Genomic DNA, 27279 nt, shown 5'->3' with positions numbered 1-27279 from the left:
TGAGGAACAAAATTCAAAAATAACTACTTTGCTCCACAGTTGTCTGTATGAGAACTTATCTTTTATAAATGGACTCAGTTATGCCAACAGGATGAAGTTTTAATTTGCCATGCACAATATATTCAGATGCCTCCATCAATATATTTTAACACTTGAGCTAAATTTTGCCCTAAGAAGTTTAGATGATCTGTTAAATGCTGACTTCTTTCCCCTGCTGTGTGTCTTCATGTAACAGTTTCTCACCTACGGATAATAAATTTGCTACGTGCTCTGATGACGGCACTGTTAGAATCTGGGACTTTCTCCGTTGCCATGAGGAGAGAATTCTTCGAGGTATGTTTATAAAAAAGTACTGATTGGGATATGTCAGAAGGGGAAAATTCTTTAATTGCCCAATAAGACCTGTACAAACTTCTTTCCACTCTGACACCACTTTCTTAATCCTTCAAAAAGTTATATCACAAAAATTTCGAAATTCAGTACTATTTATATCCTAACTTTGTTGTTCTCATTGGAGCTATTTGTACTGTGGTTATTTCTATCCCCAGCATTGTTGAAACATCTATTTAGGAATTCAGACTGAATTATTAATCTAATGTTTCAGTATCCAGCTTTTACAATAAGTTATTCCAAAAGCAGTCACTCAAGGAGACTATTATTTGCCCCTAACTTTTTGACTCTTGCCATTTTTATATTTTTACTTTTGAATATGTCAGGTTTATACCACCTTTTGGGAAATAGAGCTTTTCAGCAAGTAAAAAACACACAAACAGCATACCTGGAATCCCTTGACTTTGCAACTTATGTGGTCACTACACAGTTTTAGAGTATATGTTACCTTACCTTTTAATAAACGGAAGTTAGATAATGCATTTTTAAAAGAAAGAAAATGTTTAAAAATATTCTTAGAATTATTAAGGGTGTGAAAGCAATTTTGGACCAAGAAGATAAAAAGTTGTCATTCTACTGCTTTTATTTTCATTATATTTGGTACATTAGCACTGATTTCATATTACTGAGAAATGAACCTTAGGTAGAATTGCTAGCATAGTTTTAGACCTGGATTGACATTGTAAGGTAGAAGATAAACAGCAACTATCCGAAGACTACTGTTTTTCAGAAACGCCCTTATTTTGCATTGGGTTTCTTTTGATACATCATCAGCAAATACTTTGGCTCACAAACTATTGTAAAGACATTTTTAAATCTAATCTAAGGAAAGTACCCCTATGGTGCTTTAAAAAAATACAAACAATTTCCAAGAAATATTTATTGAAAATTGTAAGAAACACATCCCCAGTCTTCAGGTCTTCTGAATTGTCATATCTTTTTTTTTCCCCAAACATTTGCACACTTCAGATCCTGAACGTGTCTTATTTCTACTTTAATGGACTATACGCTACGTTTATTTGATGTATAAAACCGAAACAAGGGAATATCTTTATTTATTGCAATTCAATCAAACACCTCATGACAAAAAAATGGGAGCATTGAAAAGCAGTCCAACTTATATCTTTTCACAGTTTGAGGCTATATTCATACTATGAATTAAATAGAAGCAATTACATTTAGCAGCCTTGTCACAGTATATTTATATGTAAGTAAGCTCCACTGAGCTTAGTTGAACTTAGGTAAAACTTTATAAAAACTGAACTCAAAAGATCTTGGTTTGGATATTCAGTTGCTCTTACATGGGGTGGGGTGGAGTGCAGTCTTACTAACTACATTTACAGTGTTCTGTACTACATTGCACATCATTCCCAAAGCGCTTCCAATTTTTCAACCACAGATTGAGAGATGTGGGCCAATGGTGGCTGCAGAAGAAAACCATTGGCAGATGGCACATAGCTTCATTTTTTCCCTTATCCATTGGATATAAACTCTTAAAGTATGTTTGATAATGAAAAAAATAACCTGAATATATTAAAGCCTGTGTTCTTTGGTATTTTTATGTAAATATGTGTAGGATATGCAGCCATAGAATCCTGTTGTTCATGTGTAGTTCACCAGTCATTTGTTGCTGATTTGGGCAATAATATGAATGCTTACAATACTGCTCATCAGAAAGCAAAAAATACATACTTTTCATCCTGGTCCTTTGCAGTAGCTAGAAAAGAACATTTTCCTTCAAATTCTAAATATACAAAGCCTTTAATAACTCTTGCATAGGAAACTTTTTAAAAGCTTCTATATGTCTTCTACCATTCCAATCTACTGAAAGATGCCACAATTCTATTTATACAGTTTTAAAAATCTGTTCTCCCAATTTAGCTGTTTCCTAGGGCTACCATAACTGGTTTGCAAAAATCCAGTTGGCCACTAGATGGCAGTAAAGAAATACAGAAAATACTAACCCTTTACTGCAGTTTATTCATTTTTGCAGCCCAAATATGGTAGCCTTAGTACTTAATCACTCTGTTTAGGAAACAAATAGAAGAATATCAGGTAAGCAAAAGTTACTTATAACTGACTGTAGATTATGATTGTGCTGTGAAAATCAGGTGTTTACTTAAAAATTCTAACACAGGAGTTATTAATAATTTAATCAGGGCACTTAATATACTTGGTACACATCTGTTCTAAGGTCTGTCTGTTTGTATTCCAGTGGAGTGAGTGGCCAGCAATGAAGGTATATCTTGCAGACTTGTACTCCAAATACAGAAGATACTTATTAAGATATAAACGTTTGTATCAGTTAAGCCGTTAGCAAAGCAAAGAAATACGAAAAGTTAGAATAAACTTGAAAGCCATTCTGTGACATTTAGGACATTTAGGATTGCCCACCATAGTATTTTTAAGGAAAATCTGATGTTACGATATTAACAATTCAGATTATGGTATACCTTGTACTGCCTGTCTTTCCTCTTGATAATTTTTAATATAGAAATAATTTGTCAAAAATAAAATAACTTTCTATTAAAACATTTAAAGTTACCTAATACAGATATATCAGCTCTAAAGAAATAGAGCCGATACATCCATATTACATGAGTGGGCATGCTGCTTATCAAAAAAATTAATATATCTTGATAGGAGCTTTTCCTAACGATATGTATGTGGCAGCCCCCAAGTGAATGTTTACAACATTTTAGTACTTTATTAGCTAGCAAAAACTCACTTTTACTTTTTACTGTTTCCCCGTTCTTCAGAAGTTATGGGGAGTGAAGTTATGCCATAAATATATTGCTGGTATTGTAAGACAATAGGATTTTTCATTTTGTGAGCAATGCCTCAGAAGTTTTATCAGATTTTTTTTCTAATTGGGTGATCCATAATAGTGGATAAGTTCCTTTGAAATGCATAAGACCACTAATTGCTATTTGTCATCCCTTGCATGGACATCTTCTAGCTCTTACTGCCAATTCAATGCAATGGAATAATGACATTTGAAGGAGCTACTGTAAAAAAACTTCTGGATTCCCATGCAACAATTCAGGTCCCTTACAGACAAATGTAGAAGGAAATATTTAAAGCCAGAAAGTCTGAAAGTAATAGATCATATACTATTCATATCTTTATGCTACTGGGGTTAAAGAAAAGGTTTCCAATAAAATCTGTATTGGAGAGGGAAGAATCATAAATTACGTAAGTCTATATTCCAATATGAAATTATATTCTTGTCAGTACTGTACTCTCTATGAGTTCATTCACAATGTTTGTAAACTTGATAGGGGTAAATAATGAAGTGCTCCATGTAGGCTAATTCTGGAGGATTTGCTTCCATTATCAGATACGTTATTTAGGAATTTCTTATAGGAATAAGCCTGTATTCATCTTGGATGTATATTATATAGAATACACTGGTCTGCAGAGAAAATTATGTGAATTTGACTTAAATAGAGGCCATTACGTTCAGATATCGGGGGGGGGGAACTCAGTGTTGTCCTTTATGTATCGATTAGATTAAGTGTTGCCTTCTAGAGCACTACATGGTTCAATTCAGATGTCATTCATGACTTCATAAATACAATATGACTAAGTTTAGGGATCAAGTGTCTTCTCAACATTTCCCTTCCTCATTTTGTCATGTACAAATGTAGAGTCCTTGGCTTAAAGCAAACCAGACTTCATTATTACATCTAAATCAGAGATGACTGGCTCCATAATTAACACACTTGGAAACATAAGCATAAGCGTTGGAGTCCAAAACAATCATACAAATTAATCCAGTGCATTTACTAACATAGGTGATTGTTAGCAAGCAAATAGGTGGTTCTTGGTTGGAAAACCCTAAGAAGTTTTCTGGCTTTAAACAAGAATTCACCTGTCTCTGATTTCTTGATTTCTCTGATTCTAGTCCAACCTTCTTTTGTCTGAAGTCATGAAATTTGCTCTTATACTTTCATGCATACTTATATGCTATTCTTGTATATATTTCAGTTTGGCTTCTAAATCAGTCATGATGAAGAGCTTGAAGCCATTGATACGTTACTATACTGGAAGGACAAATTATATTTATTGCTTTTTTTCTCTTTTTTTATTTTTAATAACACTGATGTGCTGAAATAATGTTGTAGAAACTAGATATTCTAGAACATGTTAAGGGACCTTTTTGTGGTCAGCGGCCACCCTTTTTTCCTAATCCACTTTTGGTGTGGCTCAGGGTCATAAGGAACATCATAACGTAACTCGAAGAAGTAGCATGAAATTTTCTGGGCTTTTAAAAAAATGTTTTTGAGATTTCATAGTTCTTTTTAAAAATCTAATATAGATTTAGAGGTTTTGTGCCCAAACCCATAGAAAATCATATTATCCCTTACATTGTTCAGTTATTCAGTCTCTTCTGACTATTCATGACTCAATAGACATCACTAGGATTGCCTTTCAGTCAGTGCTGCTTTGAGTTCTTTTAAGTTCATGTTTGAATTATCAGTGGTAGTATCTATCTTGTCTTTTATTGGCATCTTTTTTGTCTTCAATTTTTCCAAGTACCAGCATCTTTTCCAATGACTTGCTTTTTTGTTATATGTCTAAAATGTTTGTTTTAGTTTCATTATTTGTGCTTCAGTGAGCAGCCTGCATTTACTCCCCTCTATTATAAATATTGTATTATTTGTTATTCTTGCAATCCAAGGTGTTTTCAACAATTTTCTCCAGCACCATAATTCATAGCCATCAATTTTTCTTCATTCAGCTTTTCTGATGGTCCAGCTTTGCAGCAGAAAAAATCTATAGCCTAATAATGCATACCTTGGTTTTCATTGACTTGCTGTTTGTTCTGAAGCTGCAAAGGGAATGTGCAAAAAGCACAGTTTGATAGCACACTTGGGCTCTCTCTCTTCTAGAGAGGTGTGTTTAATAGAGAGTTCCCAAAGGATATTGCTGTTACAATTTCTTCAGAAATTTGCAAGGGCGTGTGACACCACTACTGTGATAATGCAGGCTTGTAGGTTTGGGTACTTCAGGTAAGAATGAAGCAGCTGAGAACTTAAAATTGCAGCAATGGCTAGGAGTACCATTCAGTCAAAAAGGACTATGGCTGCACAGTTCCCCAGGAATTCATAATATGAACCTACAGTACATTAATATATTATCCACATTGAATTGCAGTCATGCAGAATTTGGTGGCCTCCCATTAGGCAGGTCTGGATTCCATCAGCATGTATATGTGAACACGCTAGGATCTGGGTAGTTTGCTACTAAATCATCAGTTTTCATATCTTAGAGTATGATTGTGTGGTACTGTATGTGATGTAACTGTATGGCTGTGTTCACAAATCACACTTGAGCCCAGTCTGCTGTTCTACACTCTGGATAATTACATACTTGGTGATCTGGCAACAGAGAATGGGAAAAACTCGTCCTGTCCTGGTGAAATATCAAACTGCTCCATTTGGGTGTGATGTATAAAATACAGTTAAAAAGAAAAAAAAAACCAAGATGTCCCAGTTGGATTCTGAGTCACTGTCAGCAGGATGGGGTAAGGCTTACAGGTCACTTGTGCCCAGAGAAATGTAAAAAGGATAGAGGTTTAATTTCATGATAACTGCCTTCCAGGTCTGCATAACAGAACTGACCAAGGAGAGAAAAAGTTTGACTAACAATTGCTCTGATTACTATTTAGATTTTGGGTTTCCCTCTCTCATGCCCCAACCATGATGGAGTTAATGGATTTGCATGACATGCTATTGCATGTATTGACCCACTTAAGCTTATCATACAAAACCATTTCTATCTGTACAGTCTGCATAGGTAAGCTGTACTGTGCTCTGAGTAGTAGTTATACATGGGATGATTTCATGTGTTGTGGCATGGGCTAAAATGATAGTTCAAGTGAGAGAGAATACGTACTTCAGATTAAAATACAGATCATGTATCTGTCATCAAGAGAGAATAAATGCTTTTCCTGTGTTGTCTTGAAAGCAGTACAATCAGGTATTCAAGCCAATTGCAGTAAATTACAGAGTTACAAAGCATCCCACTTTCATGTATTCTCCAAAAGTAGAACCACACAAACAAGTATTATTTACAGCCTTAGATTTCCTAACATCCTGAGCTATCTGGTGATGCTATTCTACTAGCAAAATGGCATCCACCTACGAAACATATTCTTCCTTCACCCCTTCATAATCCCTCAGTGTTGGGGGAGCCCTAGTAGATTTGGGACTCATTCAAGGAGTTGAGCAAGGGAAGTCCTGTTATACAAACAATCTGTTTTCATAACCTTAGATTTAATCCAGAGAAAAACTTTTGTTTAAGCAGATGGAAGTTGACAAGCATTCAGGATTAGCAGAGTATCATTTCCTGCTTCATCATTTGAAACTTGACAAATTTGTTCATTATTATTAATTGCCTGAAATATAGGAGGCAGGTTGAAACTGTAATTAAGTTGAATGATTACACTTCTAATTGTCATGAGTAAGGATGGCGAGCAGGGGGCTCCCATCCAGGCTGTAAAGCGCATGCGTAGCACTGAGGAATTAGGTAGCCATTCCAAGAGACACCGATCGGGCCCGCCTTAACCTTTGGGGTTTATATGTCTGGGTTTTTCCCACACTTCTTCAGTTTGTTAGGATTTCCCTGTTATGTAGCAACAATAAAACACTAGAGACCTGTTCCTTGTCTCAGCGTGGTTCCTGGCTGTTAGGACACTAATGGCATCAAAGGCTGTGTCTGATTTAGAGGATTCTAATGGTCAGGAATGGTGGCTGTTGTATCCAATGCCATCTGGAAAGTTCCGATTCCCTCCCATAGAACATGACCCAGGATTTTCTGTAATGATTGGAAGTTCTGCAACAGGTATTAGAAACTTCTTGACAATGTGGACATTTTTCTTTGGTAGGGGAGGTTTGAAGATCACCAATACTAGGTCTGTACGCTAGTAATTTATGCTTATGCTGCACATTTTTAAATGGATTTGTTGATTATCTGATCTAAGGATACTGAAGTTAACAGGATACACTGCCAATTATCCAATTATGTATGTTGTGCCACCACCTGTGTAATAGCAAGTATTTTCATGCTTCCCTCAGATATGAGCTGTATGTAAGAGGTTTACTCGTATTGTTTTTTCCTCCTTGCACTTCAGTCAGTACTGTGCCATTTTAGTGTTTTCCATTTTACTGCTTCCCAGAACAAAAGACTGACCTTTATTTTTGGTTCCTTAGTCAGTAATCAATTTTGTTTTGTCTCCCAGATAAGAGATTGGAGTGGAACCATAAAGATAGCTAGAGATAGCTGCAAAAGCGAGAGTTTAGTTGATCAGGGTGAGCTCTTGTTTGGGAGTCAATGAATGAAAACTGTATGGGTAAAATACAATAATGTTTGAGAGTGTTGATGTTTGGATTTGGGTGGGCTAGATATAGATATAATTTTTATTAAATATTTTTTAAAAGGAAGATAAAAACTAAAACTAAATAAAGTAAGAAAAAAAAAGATATCAAAGAGAAAGCTAAAAGCACAAGAAAAGGAAAAATAGAAAATAGAAAAGGAAAAGGAAAAGGAAAAGAAAGATACAAAGAAGTAGCTTCCAATCTTCTTTATAGCAGTTATAAATACAATCATAAATTTACCTCTTACTCTGGTTACAACATAATGCTCTTCTTTCTATAGTCTAGCCTGTCTAATCATCAAAATCATAAATCATAAGTTCATTTTTTTCTGTTTTCTGCAAAAATTCTATAAGGGGTTTCCGGTCAGCAGTAAATGTAGATATTGTCTTTTCTGTGATCAAAGAAGTTAATTTAGCCATCTCATCAAGTTCCATCATCTTCACCAACCATTCCTCCATTGTGGGTAGTGCCAAATCTTTCCATCTTTGTGCATGCAATAATCTCGCTGCAGTTAATCATGTACAAAAACAAAGTTCCACGACTTTTTTCCAACCATTTGTCCATCAATACCCAAAGAAAGACCTCTGGTCTCAATTGTATATTAATTTTTAAAATCCTCTGAATCGGTTTATGTATTTGAATCCAGGATTTTCTAGCTTTTTTTTACACATCCACCAAACGTGATAAAATGTCCTTTCTTGTTCACATTTCTAACATAAATTTGAAGTGCCTTTATACATTCTAGACAATTCTCTGGCGACATATACCAATGGTACATCACTTATAAAAATTCTATTTAGGATTATGACATAGTGTAAATTTCAATCCTTTCAACCACATAATTTCCCATTGTTCATCTGTATATTATAACCAAATTTTTAGCCCACTTTATTATACATTCTTTCACTTGTTCTTCTGTTTCAAGTTTCAATAACAGTTTATACATTTTAGCAATTACATGTTCAATATTTGTACACAATTCTCTTTCAAACTCAGTCTTACAGTGTTCAAAACCATACATTATTTTGTCTACTTTAAATCTTCCTAGTAATTGTAAATTAGAGAACAATTGACAGGTATATCTCTCTGTCACTAGTTCTTCTCTTGATATTATTTTACATTCCCCTTGACAAAATTCTAGTATCTCACAGTAAGTTAGCCATTTGTGTTTGCCTGTTATTTCTTATCTATAAAATGCTTCTTGTGCTGAGACCCACAAAGGTGTCTTCAGGTGCAACCTGGGTGGATTTGGGTGGGCTTTCCACTGCTTGAAATGGGGTGGCTGCTTAGGTCAGGTTCTTTTTTGTATTGAGGCATTTGGCACAGATGTAGCATTGCTGGAAAACACTGAAGGATCACCATAGGGAAAGTTGCCAGAAAAGGGGAAAATGACGTACAGAATCAGAAGAGGAAATGTAGATGGCTGCAAATCATCTTGTTTCAGAACTACCCTTAACATCCAGAGTCTTGATAGCTTAGCTACTGTATCATTCAACATAGTGATGGTGTTATTTAATGTCAAATTGGTCTGTAACAAAATTAAGATTGTTAATTATTTAATTTAGCATGAATTTCAGAGAGCTGTGGGAGTGAGTTGGGTGAGATTATTCGGCATGCTAAAGATAAAAGATAAAAAGCCACTGACAGTGGCTTTGACGGACCCGACAGAAATTATCTTTTTACTGGAGAATTCTATATCAGTTGTCCAGGGTGAATTTAGTATGAAGTCACTATAAGTGAGTCTGCTTACCACTGTGGCCTCCATGTGAATCATGTAGTCATTGGCATAAACCACAGAGTAGAAGATATCCTTAATTTGGTCTTTTTCTCACAGAACAGGATAGGTTTTACTAACCAATTTGTCATTATCAGGTCATTGTAAATCCAAATGTGGATTTATATCCCTTAACTTTCCTCTCCTGCAAAAGGGAGATGGGACCTCTTAAGATGGTATCTAATAGATATGTAAATATACTGGGGGATTTTTCCTTAATTAAGTATATGCCACTATTAGCAAAATATGTAGCAGGCAACAGGCATGAATGTTACCGAGTATCCCTCTGATACTGTGAAGCCTGAATAATTCTGCTCTTCTAAATAGCTCCAAGCTCTGAAGCAAGTTAAAAGACAACTAAGTGCAGGTGGCATCTGACTGATGTTAATTGAGCTACTGTTATACTTCTCTTACGGAAATACAAGAAAGAAAGCTTCCTTTTCTGCCTCCATTATATTTTACATTTTCAGCAGAACTTTTTCAGACTCTGTGGAGTATATTACCTGGAAAATAACCCTTGGAAATGTTAGCATCTCTTTGCTGTGAGGAAATTTTTCCTTAAGGTGCCGTTTGATCTCCAATGCTATTTAATATTTATGAAAACACTGGACATAGTCATTCAGTGATTTGGGACACAGTATCATTAATATACCAATGACATCCAGTTTGATTTCTTGAATTCAGAAGAGGTTGCATATGATGAAACAACTGCTTAAGCATAGTCAATGAGGGCTGTGACTGGTTCCTGCTTCCAGAAATTAGAGAAATACCTATTATGGACGGACACTTGTCCAGAAGGAACAGGTTTGCATTTTTGTGTTGCTTTTGAATCTGTTATTGCACTGAAAATCCAGCTGATCTCTATATCTCAAAACACTTACTACTAGCTTAGACTGGTTCACTACTATACATGTTCTTGGACAAAATTGCTTGCCCTCTACAAGTTACACATTGGAAGCCTCAAAACAGGATTATTTTAACACTATGTTGGATTGCTCTTGGGAGTGATCTAGAATCTACTGCAGAATGCAGTGGCTAGTACTTAATGTCTTTCTCATCATTACACTTTAGCTAAAAGATCTGCATCCAGCTGCCATTTCACTATGAGTCAGATGTAAGGAGTAGCTGTTACTGTATATAATCTTAAACAACTGAAGAAACAAGTTATGTTTTAAAATCCATTTTCAGTAACATCAGCCACATAGGCACCCATAATCTTTGGGAGAGGTCATAGTTAGTGGAGTACTGCTTGCTATCAACACAGAGGCAGACCACTGGTGGCACCTGTCCTGTGAAATTGCCTACAGTACCTCAGGAATAACATATACAGTATGTTTATACTGGCAGGGACCTTTGGAAAAATACCTTTTCTGGCCTTCTAAGTCATTAACTCCTAGAATTTGTCTTCTAGTGGATTGCTTTAACTTCGTGATAATCTGTGGTTAGTAATAATTTTGTTTACTGAAATGTTTACTTGAAAAGTTATTTTATTCTAAACTGACTCAGGTTTATGTATATTAAATAATTATTTTATTTTATTGTAATAAATAAAACAAATACCACGCATCTTCCTGCCCCTCCACTTCAAAAACCAAAGCCGCCTTATACACCAAAGATCTCCCTAAATAAAAATATCAAGTTTATCAGTAGAAGGATGACAGTGAGCTATCCTGACTTTTCTCATTATTGAATCCCAGAGCCAAATAATCAGCTACCATGAAGGATTTTTACATTTCCATTGGGAGTGGGGGAAAAAAAACTTTTTCTGAAGAACTCGGTTACCAGGTAGAATCATTAGGAAAGAAAATAATTCAAGTAGCCTGATTTCAAATCAGATAGGCGATTTATATTATAACCAACACTTTAAATTATACTGGTAACCATGGAGCAGATTTTTAAAAAATGAGACCTGGTCATTTGGCTAGCTGCAACATTCTGGACCATCTGAATTTTCCAAAGATTTTCAAAAGTATAGGTTATATTGCAAAACTATAAATGGCCAGCAACTAAAACATGGATTCATTGTGATATCTGTCATTTTTCGCAACATGGCTCTTAATTTTAAGGACTCTTAATTGCAAATTAATTTGCAAATGCAAATCTAATTATTAAAACATGCATTTTGGTTTAGGGCTCAGCCCCAAAGCACCCCAAATTTTGAACCTGAATCATATTCTTAAGATTCGATTCAGCACAAGTTAAATTTTTATTCTGCCTTCTTTCTGAGCAAGAACACTTCTGGCCTATCTTGGATTATATTTCAACATGTTTGCTGTCACCCACAGCAGTATGATCAGCATAAAGGTGTGTGATTCCCCAAGCTCATCTTCTAATGGTTTCATGTATTTGTTAATTAAATACTGTGGTGGACCAGATGAAGCCTTGAAGGAAACTACAGATAATAACCTGTTTTCAAAGAATAGTTCCCCCTGTTGTTAAAGTCATAACTCCAGGAACTGGATCCATTATAGAACAGTGACTCCAAGTCATATCCTACGAGAATATCCTTCAGAGTATACCATGATCAGTCTCAAAAAAATCAAACCTCCATCCAGTTTCCAGTGCAGATCATCTGGAAAATTGAAGTGAGATTGAAAACTGATCTAAATTATTAGCATCATCCAACAATCTTAAGAATTAAGATGTCATCAAATATTCCAGCACCCAGACCATGAATGGAATTTTGAAGACTGACTGGAAATTATCCAGTATGAATGAGTTCAGGGATGTTTTTTAAAGAAAGATTTCAACCAGCACCTCTTGAGTATAAAGACTTTACAAAAGGCATTCATTGCTATTTTTAGAGTTACTGACTAAACCAGTCTACTCCAGCTGCTTCTGTTAGCTAGGATGAACAAAACTCAGGTATACACATGGTAGATATGACTTCCCAAGATTTCTGTCATTTTAATTGAAAGGTGTCATTGAAAGCTATATTTGCTGAACTGGTATCAATCATAGCATCCACATAGATAAAATATTTGACACTTTATGTACAGACTACTGTGCAAATTGGTCTCAGTGGATTATTGTGGTCCTGTGAGCCAGTGTTGTAGCCCCTTGACCCCTTCTTCAAAAATAGACATATTGGATAACTATATGCAGATGCAAGGGTTTCAGAGAAGAACAATTGCTACTATCACTACTGCAACACAGACGTTCAAATGGGTTCTGGATAATGGTCATTGGATTATTTCTGAATTTATTTCCACTGTCATGTTTGTTTCATTACTGTCAACTCTAAAAAACTGAAAGCTCATTTGGCTCTACCCACAAGAAAAGAACACTCAGGAACACTTACCAGGTGAATGCTGAGGGCATTTCCCATTTCCAGAGAACAAGGGCTTCAATTAAATTAAAAGAGCAGTTAGAAAATAATTTGGATTAATCAGCTTCTGTAGTTCCATGCTCTTATAAAGGCTCCCAGTTGGTTAGTCTAAATTCCATCATATAGTGATTTGTAAATGACATTAGATCTATAGAAAGTTCCTTAATTTGTGATAGTGAATGCATAAAATTTAAAGCAGAAAATTACATTTGATGTGTATCCTACTGAATGACAGCAACCATATACCAGTTAGGACAAGTATATTATACTCAAAGAGTCATTTTAGAATGCCATCACCATAGTGATCTATCTTGCATATTTTGTATACCCCCAAAATATTTTGATAACCATTGTAAATGCTGCACTACATATGAGTTTCAGTTTGACTATATCCCTTAGGGTTGCTCAGAATTAAAAATGTGTCATTTATGTAAATGTACAATACTGATTTTATGTTCACATGGCATAATATTCTGGCCATAAATAAATTTCTTGCTATTTTCCTTACATTACAATGTCCTGGTTAATTCATTATATCTTAACCTGGCCTATTTCTGGCTTGTTTTATCATGTCAGAAGCCTAGTGAAAGAGAAGCTAAAAAATAAACCATTTTTTAAATTCGTTGTTTCTTGCCTTTTCTCCCAACCCTAATTCAGGAATAGTTTTCTTTGTTTTCTTCTTCTTCCCCTCTTTAAATTCCATAAGCATTTTACTGAATCCCACTGGTAATTTTAGTATGGAATGATTTTTTCCTTTTTTAATTAGTTTCTTACGCATCATATCAACATTGTGCAGATGTTTTTTGAAACAGTTGCAATTCAGGACAGGAAAAGAAAAGTTCATTTAATCATATCTTTCAGGGCAAATTATATATACGCACATTTCACTTTAGGAATATTTTATAAGTCCATGAAAATGCAAAATACAGTAAGTTGACAGAGTTAACCACAAGGTGAGTAATTTTGCTTTTGATGTAGAAAACAGGAAGGAATAAAGTCTTGATTTTGATGATTACATATATATTTAAAAAGCTAAGAGAAAGTAACAGCAACTTACCCATTCATTTTTTTTCACTCTGGAATTCTTTTGTTAAGCATCAACCCTTATGGCTGATTTTTTTTTCATCCTTTTTTCTAAGAATGAAAGTTGAATTATGTTGTCTTTTATGTATGGCTATATAAAGATTACGCTTCAGTCAGAGTTCATTATAAGAGTACTGATACGATATATACAGGCTACAACTCAATATGTACTCCTTTTCAAGACATTTGTACTAATGCTATAGGACTGTATCATTAACAGTTTCATCACAAAATGTGTATGGATCTTTGCAGTTGTTAACTGCACATATGTGTTTTAATAGAAATGTAATGATGCTAATTAGAAATGCATTAGCTCATACGGCTGTATTATGTTCTTTTTGTAATATTTTACAGATTGTAATTAATGCTCATCAAGTTGTAAGAAAAAAAATAGCAGTGTTACAGGATGAGAGATTATATTCACAAAATTAAAGGAGTGACTTGAAGGAATGGAAAAAATGGTGTTATAAGCACTTCCCCATTTATATCAGAATATGAACTTCCCCTTTTTAAAGTTCAGAATCAAGCTATATTTCATGCAACAAGAACTATTTGAAAATACTTACAATACTAGAAGAGAGCCAGTTTGGTGTAATGGTTAAGGCACCAGGCTAGAAACCGAGAGACTGTGAGTTCTAGTCCCGCCTTAGGCACGAAGCCAGCTGGGTGACCTTGGGCCAGTCAGTCTCTCTCAGCCCTAGGAAGGAGGCAAAGGGAAACAACTTCTGAAATCTTGCCAAGAAAACTGCAGGGACTTGTCCAGGCAGTCACCAGGAGTCAACACTGTCTTGAAGGCACACACACACAATACTAGAAGGGCTTCTGTCCAGTTTGCTTTGATAATTCAAGCAATAATAAGAGTTAAATGTCCCAGTTTTATTTTTTTATTTTATTTACCTGATTTTAGATTAGTAGAGATCATTTTTATCTGAGAAGTATTTCGTGCCATACTGGTATAAAATCCTAAACAACAATAATAACAAAAATAGAATCGGAAAATATGCATTATGACGTGTTTCCTCCCTTGAGAAAATTTAATGTAAAATATTATAGTTCTATTGCAAACATTACTGTCCAGGAGAAACAAAGCTGCATTCAACTGATTGTGGCAATTGTAATACACAAGCCCATGGTATTTATTATGAAATAACTCCACTAAATTTTTAGTATTTAATCATCACTCTAAGTTATATTTTTAAAAATCTTGTAATGTTTCCAAAAATATCTTAGGCTTAGGAAATCTGTGCGAGAAGGGAGTTCTTGAATTAAAATGCAGGACAGAGAAAACTTCACTGAGTACCCTTGAACAAGCCTGATTCATTGATGTACAGTTAGAAGACTGTTGATAAGCTGGTCAGAATATGATCCACTATGTTCTACATTAGCCAGAATTCAAAGAATCAAAGGAATCTCACATATTTGCAGTGAATTTGCAACTAAGATAATCTAATTGTCTGTCTTCAATTTGGTATAGTGGTTAAGGTGCTGGACCAGAAACCAGCCATGAATTCTAGTCCTCCCTTGAAAGCTGATTGAGTGACTTTGAGCCAATCACTCTCAGCTCACAGGGTGGTGGTGGTGGGGAAGATAGGAGCATTATGTATGCTGCCTTGAGTTGTACAAATAAAGGTGGGGTGTAAATCTAATAATAAATAAATTTCTATAGTCATCTAAGTTTTGATGTTATATAGCTACATATCATCAGAGAAATAGAAGTTGCATGAATTCTCCACTAAATGACATATTGTTTGCTAGCCCTCATGCTAGTAAGGATTGCCAAAGCATATGCTGACATTTTCTAATGGAAAAACAAAACTCTTTGTCTGAAAATGGAGGCTTGAATCCAAGGATCTAACTGTTTGAGCAGAAGATCATGCATATATGCGCAGTAGAGATCAACAATTCTGTCACTTCATCTTCAAACATAACTAACTGGGAAAGCCAATCTAATGGGTTGTCCACTTTCAGAATCTCATTTGAGGGCAGGGGAACAGAAGCTTCAGGCTAGGAATAGGGGAATCTACAACACACATACATACAAACACATATTTTTAGTGGACATTGCTTCTGTTAGCAGACTAGAATCTTAGGAGGCACGTAACAATTGGGTTCTTCCAGTTATCTTAATATTTTACCCATTGGAAACCATAAAGGTATATACTTTCACAAGTAGAGGTTTTAAGTTGCTTTCACAAGCATACCTGAAAACAAAATTTTACGTTTTATAGCATTATAAAAATATAATGCTATTTTAATTAACTATGAGAAAAGGATTAACAGTTCTCCAAAATATGATTTAATTTAAACTATGATTTCCTAAAATCTTGATTGTCTTAAATTGATCTATGCTATTGGGTGATTTTTTTTCTTGTTGTTGTAAACATGAGGAATTAGGAATAATTGGCAGTTGCTGTTTTTATTATATAGAACGATAGGTTTATTTTCTGTCCAATAGTTTGGTCTTTCCTATATGAAAAAAGTTAGTGTGACATTTATAAGGAAATAAAAATATTAATTGTTCAATATTCATAATTTAATTTTGTCTGAATATTTTTCATTAACTATAGTTTTCTCCTCTTTCCCCCCACTTGTTACCATCTAGTTGGACCAAACTTCAGTGATGCTCCCTGCTGGTTTAGTAATTCAAAGATTTTGTTTCCTGGGTACACAGTTCCTTTTATGTTTCCTTTCTCTACCTCTGTCCTATTTTTTACTCAAGGTAGCTGTGTGGAGTTTTAAAACCGTACTGGGGGAAATACTATTATTAAATTCTTCTCCAAAAATAATTAGTGCCAGGAACTATATTGAAATAAGTTTTGAGCAATATGCTGTTCTTTAAGCACAAATGCTTATACACAAAAAACTTTAATGACAGAAGACGCTTTGAAAGTGCTTCTTGGAAGTTATTTTTATAATTTAAGAGGAAAACTTAACTGGTTCCATGTATTATTTTCTAGAATGATAACCTGCTACTTATTTCCTACAAGACAACAAAAAGTTTTATGATTTATATAATCACATAACCTTTCATGATCACCACCTAGTTCATCAGGCACATGCAATACATTCTTAAGAAAGGATTATTGTATAATCCTATTCATTGTTTTAATGATTATAATTTTATTTCTGTCCTACTTTTAGCCAGCCTTGGCTGACAACATTTAGTCACAACACAAAGATGCAGTGTCTCCTCTAGCTATTAATATTTGATTATGTGTTCCGAGCTTTAGGCTATAGAGGGAAGGTGGCAAAAATAGCAAATTAATTCAAAGATTGGTTGATTAAGAACCAACTGTTCCATTGATTATCAGTTTCCTTTATGAGTAATGTATGCTTCTAATTTTTCCTTCCCTCTGGTTCACATGTCATGATAAACCATAATGTTAAATTGTTTGCTTTTGGATTAGCTCAGTGTGTCAATTGAAGTATTACTATTTGTTAAAAAGGGTTTATGGCATAGTGTCATAAACCAGTCAGACTAGTTCAACAAATCATGGTTCAGTGTGAGGTTTAATTCTGTTCTATCTTTTATAACATCATTATTTTAGACATGAACTAAATGGTGGATTCAGTGAGCATATTTGTACAGCCTCTTATAAAAGCCACTTTCTTGGTTATTGAGGCAGAAATGTAAAAGGAAATATATATAGTCTGTGAGTTATATAAATATAGTCTGTGAGTTCTAGTCCTGCCTTAGGCATGAAAGCTGGCTGGGTGGCCTTGGGCCAGTCACTTTCTCTCAGCCCAACTCGGTGCAATGTAGACTAGCCTCCTCGTGGTGCACGCCGGGCAACGTGACTTGTCACAGCTAAATAGTCTACACATCTGGCTGCTGGACCCCATAAGGATTTCCCAGCAAGAAAAGCAGCATGAACACTGAACTGCTATGCCATATGATTTAAAAAAAACAAAACATGCATGGTAAAATGTGCCTTCATGTTTTTCACATTTCCAACATTGATTTGAGGCACCTTTATACATCTTTGGTAGTTTCTCTGGTGTCATATACCAATGGTTTGTAACTTTATAAAAATTCTCTCTGAAATTATAACACAATGTGAATTTCATCCCATTTACCCACATTCTCTTCCATTTATCCATTTATATATTATAACCAAAATTCATAGCCCATTTTATCATGCAGTCCTTAGCTTGTTCTTCAGTTTCAAACCTTAATAAAAGTGTATACATTTTTGTAGTTATATGTTCATCATTTGTACATAATTCATTTTCAAATTCTGTCTTATGCTGCTCAATTCGAATCACCCTTTTATCTACATTAAATCTTTCTCTTAATTGTGTGTATGAAAACCATTGGAAAGTATACCCCTCTGCAGTCAATTGTTCTCTTGACTTCATCTGAAGATAATATAGGCTCTGCTGTCTGTCACTCATGCTCTGGTCACTTTCTGATTGAACTTCTGTAATGCTTTCTACCTTGGAAAGTATCCAGAAACTTTAGCTGGTGCAAAATGCAGTGGTGCACGCAGGCAGTTAGGTGTGCCCCTAGAATGGCACATGTTACACTTCTGCTCCGCGAGCTGCATTGGTTGCAGTTTGCTTCCAGGTCCAATTCAAGGTGCTGATTTTGACCTTTAAAGCCCTTCATGGCATGCGGCTGAGTTACCTGAGGGACTGCCCCTCCCCAATTTTATCTGCCCATCCCACCAGATCTGGCAGAGAAGGCATGCTGCGGGTCCCGTCTGTCAGGGAACTACACTTGGCAGGTCCCAGGAGGTGGGCCTTCTCTGCTGTGGCGCCTGCCTTGGGGAATCTTCTCCCCCAGAAGTAAGATTAGCTCCACCCCTCTTAACATTTCATAGGTCCCTCAAAACCTGACTTTGCCTTCAGTACTGAGGGTGCCAGGGGACCGGAGAGATCTTGTGATGGCTCCTTCACTGCGGCTAACCTCCTCCTCTCCTGTTTTTGTGATTTTATAGTTTTTAATAATGAATTTTAAGTATATTTATTGGTTTTTTAATTAAGTGTTATACACCGCCCAGAGTCACTTTTCTGTGAGATGGGGGGCTATACATATTTGATAAATAAAATATGTGTATCTTTTATCCATGTGACTAAGATTGGATACATACCTTATGTACCATTACCAAAACCTGAGAAGTTTGGTCTTGGCTCCAGTGCAACATATCAGCTATATAGGCAGAATATAAAGAAAGCAACGTAGGATACATTCAGGAAACTTGCATGTATATAGGAAACATCACTGGTCTCACCAAGTGAAAAAATGAAATTCTTGTTCTCAATAACATAGCCAGGATGATATTGTTAATATTATGTAAGAATAAAAGGAAATATATTTTGATTGATTGTCTTTAGAAAAATATGTATACATTATATTATTATTTGTTACTTGCTAGAAATCATTAATATATTTGGCATCTTGGAGAAGTGAATTGCCATTTTGTTGCATTAGCAGCTAAAGGACTGCTCAGTTCATTTTTTGCCTTTATTAAAAAATGTGATTAGTACTTAAAATTATTTTTTTGGGAACATACTAAAACATTACTCATTTTTATTAATTAATAAAATAATTAATTTTTCAAATTTCTATTACCACCCATCTCCCCCAAGAGGGGGGGACTCTGGGCAGTTTTAATATTCACATATGTTCAAACTGTCTTTCCCAAACTACCTGAACTACAGATCAGCCATGAGTTCTCTAATTCAAAAGATGGAAGGCCTAACACAGGAAATCAGTCCCAACATATATTTCTGCTTAGTGCTACTATTTATTTATTTTCTATCCCACCTTTATTATTTTTATAAATAACTCAAGGCGAGCATCCCTAATGCTCCTTCCTCCTCCTATTTTCCCCATAACAACAACCTGGTGAGGTGGGTTGGGCTGAGAGGGAGGGACCGGCCCAAGGTCACCCAGCCAGCTTTCATGCCTAAAGTGGAACTAGAACTCACAGCCTCCTGGTTTCTAGCCCAGCACCTTCACCACTAGACCAAACTGGCTAAATTTGTATTTGCTTTGTATTCTTTAATTTCTGCAAATTAAACATCTTTAGGACAATTATCTTTCTTTGTTGTACTTACATATTTAATGTATGTAATCTGTATATTTAAGAATCCAAGTAATCTGTATACTTGAGAATTTTATAATAGGTTATCTTGAAATCCCATTCATTGTCACTGGTTTATAGACTTTTCTTTAATGAATGCAGTAACTTAACTAATTCTTGGCCTTTGTGAGTATGGAGAATAAATATTGCTTGTCTGTAGATCAAGCTTTGGCTTAACTTCTTGTTTTTCATAAGATAATAGTTTTGTGTCAATTATACTCATAATATTTTATTGTAAAAATACAACATTTCTTACATTTTAATTGGCATAAAATAATTTCATTCTTTATATAATTATAAAGCTAGTTCATACTTGTGTCTGTGGGATTGTCCAAAGATGAGTCTTCTCAATTTGATTTTTTGCATTTATGATATAGGGCATTATTGTGAAATGTATTAAATTCTGGAATACATTTTCAAATGAAATTAGAATTTCTTTTAAAAGCAATTATATTAGATTTGGCTTTATTATAGTACAGTTCTTGATTGTACTAAATTTCATTTTATGCAGATTGAGACAAATTAAATTCCAGAGTTTTAAAAATTCAGTTAAAGGGTTTAGCAAGCTGGATGGAGACATTCCATTCTAAAAACAAAAGGGTCCCTCCAGTTACAGAAAGATTTGAAATTCAGCTGACTCTCTCCCCTGGGAAAAGGGGATGTAATTTTTTTTCTAGTTCCCCATTGTAGCTTTCTGTGCCCTCCCCCAACTTGCTCTGAACAGCAAAGGCAACCTTATGATCAAAGTGGGCAATAGTGCTGAAAACCATAAGGGGATGGAAAAAAACATTAAAAATATTTTTCTCCTCTGCCCCTCATCCAAAACAAAGCATCATGTTTCAGCATTTAGTACATGGAAAATCTGGATTCAACAGCATAGGGCTGCTTTTAGGGCAGATCACTCGTTCTTTTAGAACCTTGAAACCAATGTGGACTAAGTAATAACTAAAAATACAATGAGGCAGACCATTATCCATATTGTCATTCTGTTCTATATTCTTTTTTACTGCCTAATTATGCCTTGTTCCAGACCAGCATGGCCTCTTGCCAAAAATCACCATCTTCCCCCCTGTCAATAAGGCCCACATTCAATGAGGCCAGTTGATCTCAGTTATGAAATTGCTGTCAAGCCATTTGCTGTCCTGTTCATCCTTTTGCTTCCCTAGAAAAGCTTGTGCTTGTATTCATTTCTTCAGCAAACAGATTTCTAAGATGGCATACAGTTTTGGCCTTGAAACTCAACAGCCACTTCAGATGATAGAAGACCTGGTATTCTGGTTAGTCCAAGATGCTATCACTTCTTCAATGCTACTTCTAATTCTTCAAGTTTTGCTGAAGCCGTCTTCTGTGCCATTGACCTCTCAATGCATTTGGAATCTTTACAAAGCAAAGAGAAAGGGATACTATTTCTTATTCCAATATCTATCATCTAACTTTTATACTGGAAACATCACAGTCAGACTCCACTCTATCCATGGACCAAGGAGGCAGAAAATTGGACAGTCTTGGATACAAAAAACAGTCTTCAAGGCCTTTTGTACTATGTATAGCAAAATACCATCATTATTTTGTAGGGGAAGTTATCCCCATTCCTATCTCATTTGCTAGAGGACAAGAAAATAGTTCAGATTTTTGAAACAGCTTGTTTTGTCAACAGGGATTAAATATGGATTGTCATTAAATTATGGCATCTTCCGTTCTGCATCCCCATGCTGGTTCACACCACTAGACTAACATGAAGTCTAAGACTATGATTAAGGACCCTTTTGTGAGGATTAATTGTTAGCAAACTTTTCTTCAGTGAGGACAGATTATTCAGTAATAACAGTTGGGCAGGGTTCCAGAACTTAGTACAACAGTGTACAGATGGGGACTGCAGCAAGCCTGCTTCATCCCCTCTTGCTACTGTCCATGGTCCTACTCAACTAAATCAAAAGGCCACCAGTCATTCAGATGGAAGGAACATGGGCTCTTGCCTATGTTCAGCAGTATCTATGTACATAGTACAACATAGCCATAGAAACCAGCCTCAAGGTTCTGAGTGTCATTTTATCTTTGATGTTTCTTCACAGTGGCTTTTAGGGGACCACCTGAACTAAAAACTAAATTTGCCTTGGTTCATATTTCTGACATTCCATATATATTTTGCAGCATTAACTTTTCACTCTGGACTCAGTAACAGTTAGATGTTCTTTTAATCCAGCTACATCATAAATGCTAGTGCTACTCAAAATAGATGGATCCATTTAAATGAGAATAACAGCCTATATTGTTCTTCAATTACTGGGACATTTGATGGCTATGACTTCGGTTGTTATAGTCGTTCAATTGTTCACATTGCCGGTCTTTGGATGTGCCCCCTACAGTGTGGTATTTCTATTCCACTTTCCTGGGCACAGACATAAGATGCCTTTTTTCAATTCTACCCTGTGTCGAGGAATTTCTCCACTGGTGTCTGGCATTCCCTTCACCATCACCATCACCCCTCTGATACATGTCACTACTGGCACATCAATGTCTAGTTGGAGAGTATTTATTTATTTACAGGATTTATATGCCCACCTATCTCATATGATGACTCTAGGTGACTCACGACAATCCATAAAAAAAAAAAGTTAAAAACAACAGTACCCTTCCCCACAGGCACCAGACCAGTCATCCTGGCAGTTCAGTCCCCATCCTAGCCCAGTGCTTGGGGGAAGAACCAGGTCTTCACAGCCCTCTGGTTCATCCCTGAGTTCTCTGCTTCCAGCATGCTTAGTCCAAGGAAGAAGCATCATGACATATCAATCAACTTTAATTCCATGGCCAAATTTTCCAAGTTATTTTGGGCAGATTCAAATTAATCTAGAACTTAAGGTGGTACAAAGCTAATTCCTCCTTTGCATATTATATTACAGATTTCTAATTGGTGCCTCTCTCATTCTATCTTCATTGTGGCAACTTTTCTATCTTCATAGGGCCTAATTGCTTGAGGGACTGCCTGTATTCCATACTTGTTGCTTGTCTTATACAGTCCAGTAGAGTTAGCATGTTCCAGGTCCATTAATTAAGCAATGCCACTTGATGGGATCCAGGAGGCAGGCCTTCTCTGTTGTAGTGCTTGCCTTCTGGGATAACATCCAAGCAGAGATTTGTATGGCCCCCACCCTGACCTTATTTAGACAAGCCCTTAAGACCTGGCTCTTTTCTCAGACCTTAAGCTAGAGTGGTTGGAGGGCCTCTTGTGGTTTGTTTGATTTGTAAATGGTGTTTGTTGTTTTTTCCAGACTACTTTTTTGTATTTTGTGTTGTTCTTTTATTTTAAATTTCATATATTCTATGCTGCCCAGAATCCTAATGGAGTTGAGTGGCTTATAAATTTAAAGAAATAGAAAAATAAACTGAAATTTTCCAGCAGGAGCTGTGCAATATGGCTGGGGATCAGTGTTCCCACCAAACAATTATGTAAACTCTAGAAAGTTTGAACAGGGGTCTGCATACGCACATAACCCATGTATTGAATTCTCAGATGTCCACTCAAAGAAGTTACGTAAGTAACCAGTTCTTACGTTTTCTGAAAAAAGCTGTTATAGGAGCTGTGTTCTATGTGTGTTCTACTTAACCGATAAATCTGAAAGTTATTTGACAACTCCTTAGTTATACAAAATAAGCAGGCTCTTGTTTCCGAAAGTAATGCTTATGAAAGTGTGGAAAGAGGGCGTGTGGAAAGAGGCTTTGGGTGTGTGGAATAATTTCAGTAGTGAACCTGATAGTAGGGAAAAATTGAGATTGAAATGCTTATTTTCTATTGTGTTATAAAAATAGCCTAGGGACTTTCTAGGATCTCTAATAAATTATTCTGATTGTCTTCTAATACCCATGTTATCTTCCAACAATTTTAAATATAGCAGTCACTGTGTAATATATCATAGTCATCATCTCATGATTATACATACAAATGTGTGCACATGTGGGGGAGCATATTTCACTTTACTGTAAGTATAACAATAGCAAGGCGTAATTTGCCTGGAGTAGAAGTTACAGAGTTGTCTCTGTAGACAACTGCTTGTGATCCATGAAAAGCCTCCAAGATTTGCATTTGTTCAGGTACCATGGACCACCATGTTTTAATCATGTAACTGGAAACCTCACTGAACCTGGCTGCTTCAGGTTTTGCCCTGCAGTGGTTTGAGATCCTATTAGTGCTTGTCTTTGGACATATTGTTAACAATGCAGGATTAATAGGACTGCCACCCAGTTAAAGAAATATTTGTCAGTTATATTAATTTTAGTTCTAATGGTTAATCTGCTTTGCATATATTTGCCTAAATTTAACAGTTCAGAAGCAAACAGTTGTTTTGTTTTTAGACAATCATAGTTTTTGGAGAGACATTCTACACTACAAGTTTGATAAGCACCTCTTTATAGATAGAGTTACCACATACAAGTTTATATTCTGCTCAAAGCATATATATTTTTATATAACATAATTTTTATATTTCACTCCTACTTTTTGAAATATAATGAAGAATTCTCAAAAGCTCAAAATGTACCCTTAAACTACAATTCTATACCACTTTATGGGGATTAATCCCCACTGAAATCAAAGGGATTCTCTTCTAAGTAGACATGTTCTAATGATTCTTGAGCTGCTTAATTTTTTTTCTCTCTCTCTATGCTTAGTGAATGGACAGGTTTGAAACAGACATTGGAATCTCCATCAGACATAAACATATTTAAGAAGATACGTTTATGTGTGATTTGTTTGACAACTGCCTGTCCTGAAAACATAATTCGTTCTGCTAGGCTAGTGTTTTATTGCTTTCTGTTGCCAATATGAAGATTAACAAACTAATGGATAAAGTTGCTTCTCTTCTGTTTTCTACATGAAAAGATTCTTGATATAATTAGAGTTTTCAGCTTCCACATAACAAGGGGTGGGAGTCCTTCTTGCTTTACTTACACTCCTGCAGTCACTGAAATTTCCGAGGTATTTCATTCTATGCATGTGCTTCCTCGTTCTATCCCCTCTTGGGGTATGCAGTATTATGCGGAGCTCAGAAAGATAGAAGGAAGTAGTAAACAGAAATAAGAATGTAGGTAAGAATGAATGAATTCATCCCAGCACTATTCACTTATATCTCTCCATTATCGAGGAGCGGTCTAAGTCCTTGTCGACTATCCTTGCTTCCATAGCACCTATACATGCATTTTCTTCCTTTAACTTCTCTCTCTCAGATAAAAAAAAATGAAGCTGAAAAAAGGTTGGATTTAAGCAAAACAATCAAAAACATACCTCCAAATCAGTCATTAACTACTGGCAGAAAAAAAAAAGTTAAGATTTTGGAATCATCTTCACAGTCTCCACATTGAATATTACTGAAACTATGAAGAGAATTTCAAGTATTCAGTGCATGCAAAGAGATCTAAGAATATTTCTGAGCTAGGAAAAAAAATCAGCAAAACAATTCCCCCAGTAAAGTGGGATGAAGATCCAAAAGCAAGAATAGAAAAACTTCGTTGGCCACAGGAAACATTTGGAAGCTGTTATTTTTGCCCAAGGTAGTATTATAAAGTACAAGTACTGACTGGATGGGGTGTCGAAATTCCTACACCTACCGTATTCACTGTTTTTGTTATTTATGGTATACAACTGCATAAATAATATTATTCTAGTTTTCAGGAAGATACATTTATCTTTCTATCAGGTGGAAGCTGTTAGCCTCTGTTCAATTTTGCATGCAGCTGTATTTCCTCATTCAGCAGCAATGGGAGAACAATTCCTCACATACAGTGGGTTTTTACACATTGAGCTGTTCCAGTCATTTTACTGATTTTGGATGTGCTTTACACTTAGGACTTTTGGAAGTGTAAGGTGAAAGGTCCCCTGTGCAAGCACCAAGTCATGTCTGACCCTTTGGAGGGACACCGCATTCACGACGTTTTCAGACTATAAGCGGGGTGGTTTGCACTTAGGACTTACGTACAAAGAAAAGTATGGCTTTTCATATATTACTAAATACTTAGGACTTTTAGTATTTAGTAATATATGAAAAGCCATACTTTGTATGTAGAATTTAGAAGCTTTAGCATGGTGTTGGTATTTTGAAGACCAACTTTGTTTCCTTTCTTAGACAAATAAAAGGAATAGAATAAGTTCCTTCAGAACATTTTAAAATTCTAAAGTCTCCTTTAAGTCAAGTTCTTGTGATTTTATGTACATATTCATGTAGTTTCATGCTGTTCCCTGGTGGTCTTCTATCTAAACACTAACCAGATCCAGTTCTGCTTAGGTTCTGAGCTCAGACAATGTTGGCCAGGTGCTGCCCCAGGCTGAAACTTTTAAAGTTTTATCAATCTGTATTGTTTGTAGATCTTTCTGTTTTTATGTTTTTAGACATTTTATCATTTATTTCCAATTTCCTGATAAATTGTTTAGTTCAACTAGTACAGATAGACAAATTATTTATCTTATGGAAGGTAAAATGTTGAACAGGTAGCAATGTAAATAGATTAAATTAGCTGTAACTTTATGCATATGAGTATTTCTCCATATTGAAATAAATATAATTAGAATTGCACTACACAAACTCTAAATAATTATTTCTTACTCAGTAAAATTATTTTTTTCATGTTATGTTTTCTTTTAACAAGCTTCTAAATTAGATATAGCTTTTTAGGACTGTAAAACTGTCATATCTTGAAGCTATCTTATATGCTGAAGCCTGCTAGTATGGTTGCTAAGCATTTTTTATTAAACAAAGAAATAAGATTACTCTGAATAAACCTAAAGCCTCCCAATATCTGTGTATATACTCTGCATGAAAGTCATCAAACAGCTGCTTGACGGAAAATACATCAATTTGATATAGCAAGTTTCAATAACATATTTCAAAATTGAAATTGCTATTTTAATTCTTCTACTCAGATGCTGTTCATTAACTATTGGAATTACTTGAAAATTTCTGGGAGAAAAATTAAGAATATTCCAGATGGCCACCTTTCAGGAATAGAAACTTCCTGCACTGAGAATGGAGTTGGATTGGATTACATATAAAATCACTTCCAAATTGCATATTCTATGATTCTGTGAAATAAAATTTATAGGTTTTTTAATGAATCCTAAATGAGAAGCTTTTTCAAATAAAATTGGATTGGAGTTAATTAAAGTTGATTATTTTGAATGTGTGATGATACATACCTAAAAAGAGATACATACAGAGTCCCCCATTGGGGGAGATGGGCAGTGAT

At 35.4% G+C, this 27279-nt stretch overlaps 1 protein-coding gene across 3 annotated transcripts in view; it reads left to right on the top strand.

Moving 5' to 3' along the window:
* WDR33 (WD repeat domain 33) overlaps positions 1-27279 on the top strand; it is a 76889-nt gene that overhangs the window by 26312 nt on the left and 23298 nt on the right. Inside the window, exons 7-8 of one of the 3 annotated variants that reach the window (XM_063306927.1) lie at positions 236-333; positions 16560-16711. In XM_063306927.1, coding sequence (XP_063162997.1) covers positions 236-333; positions 16560-16696 — 235 coding nt within the window. In that variant the 3' untranslated portion in view covers positions 16697-16711. Of the gene's footprint in view, positions 1-235; positions 334-1789; positions 1896-16559; positions 16712-27279 lie in introns of those variants that run through there. The other 2 variants (XM_063306928.1, XM_063306926.1) reach the window with 2 other exon arrangements.

This window comes from Candoia aspera, chromosome 6 (genome assembly GCF_035149785.1).
Source record: "Candoia aspera isolate rCanAsp1 chromosome 6, rCanAsp1.hap2, whole genome shotgun sequence".
Lineage (NCBI taxonomy): Eukaryota > Metazoa > Chordata > Lepidosauria > Squamata > Boidae > Candoia > Candoia aspera.
This window is presented reverse-complemented; position numbering and strand designations above follow the sequence as displayed.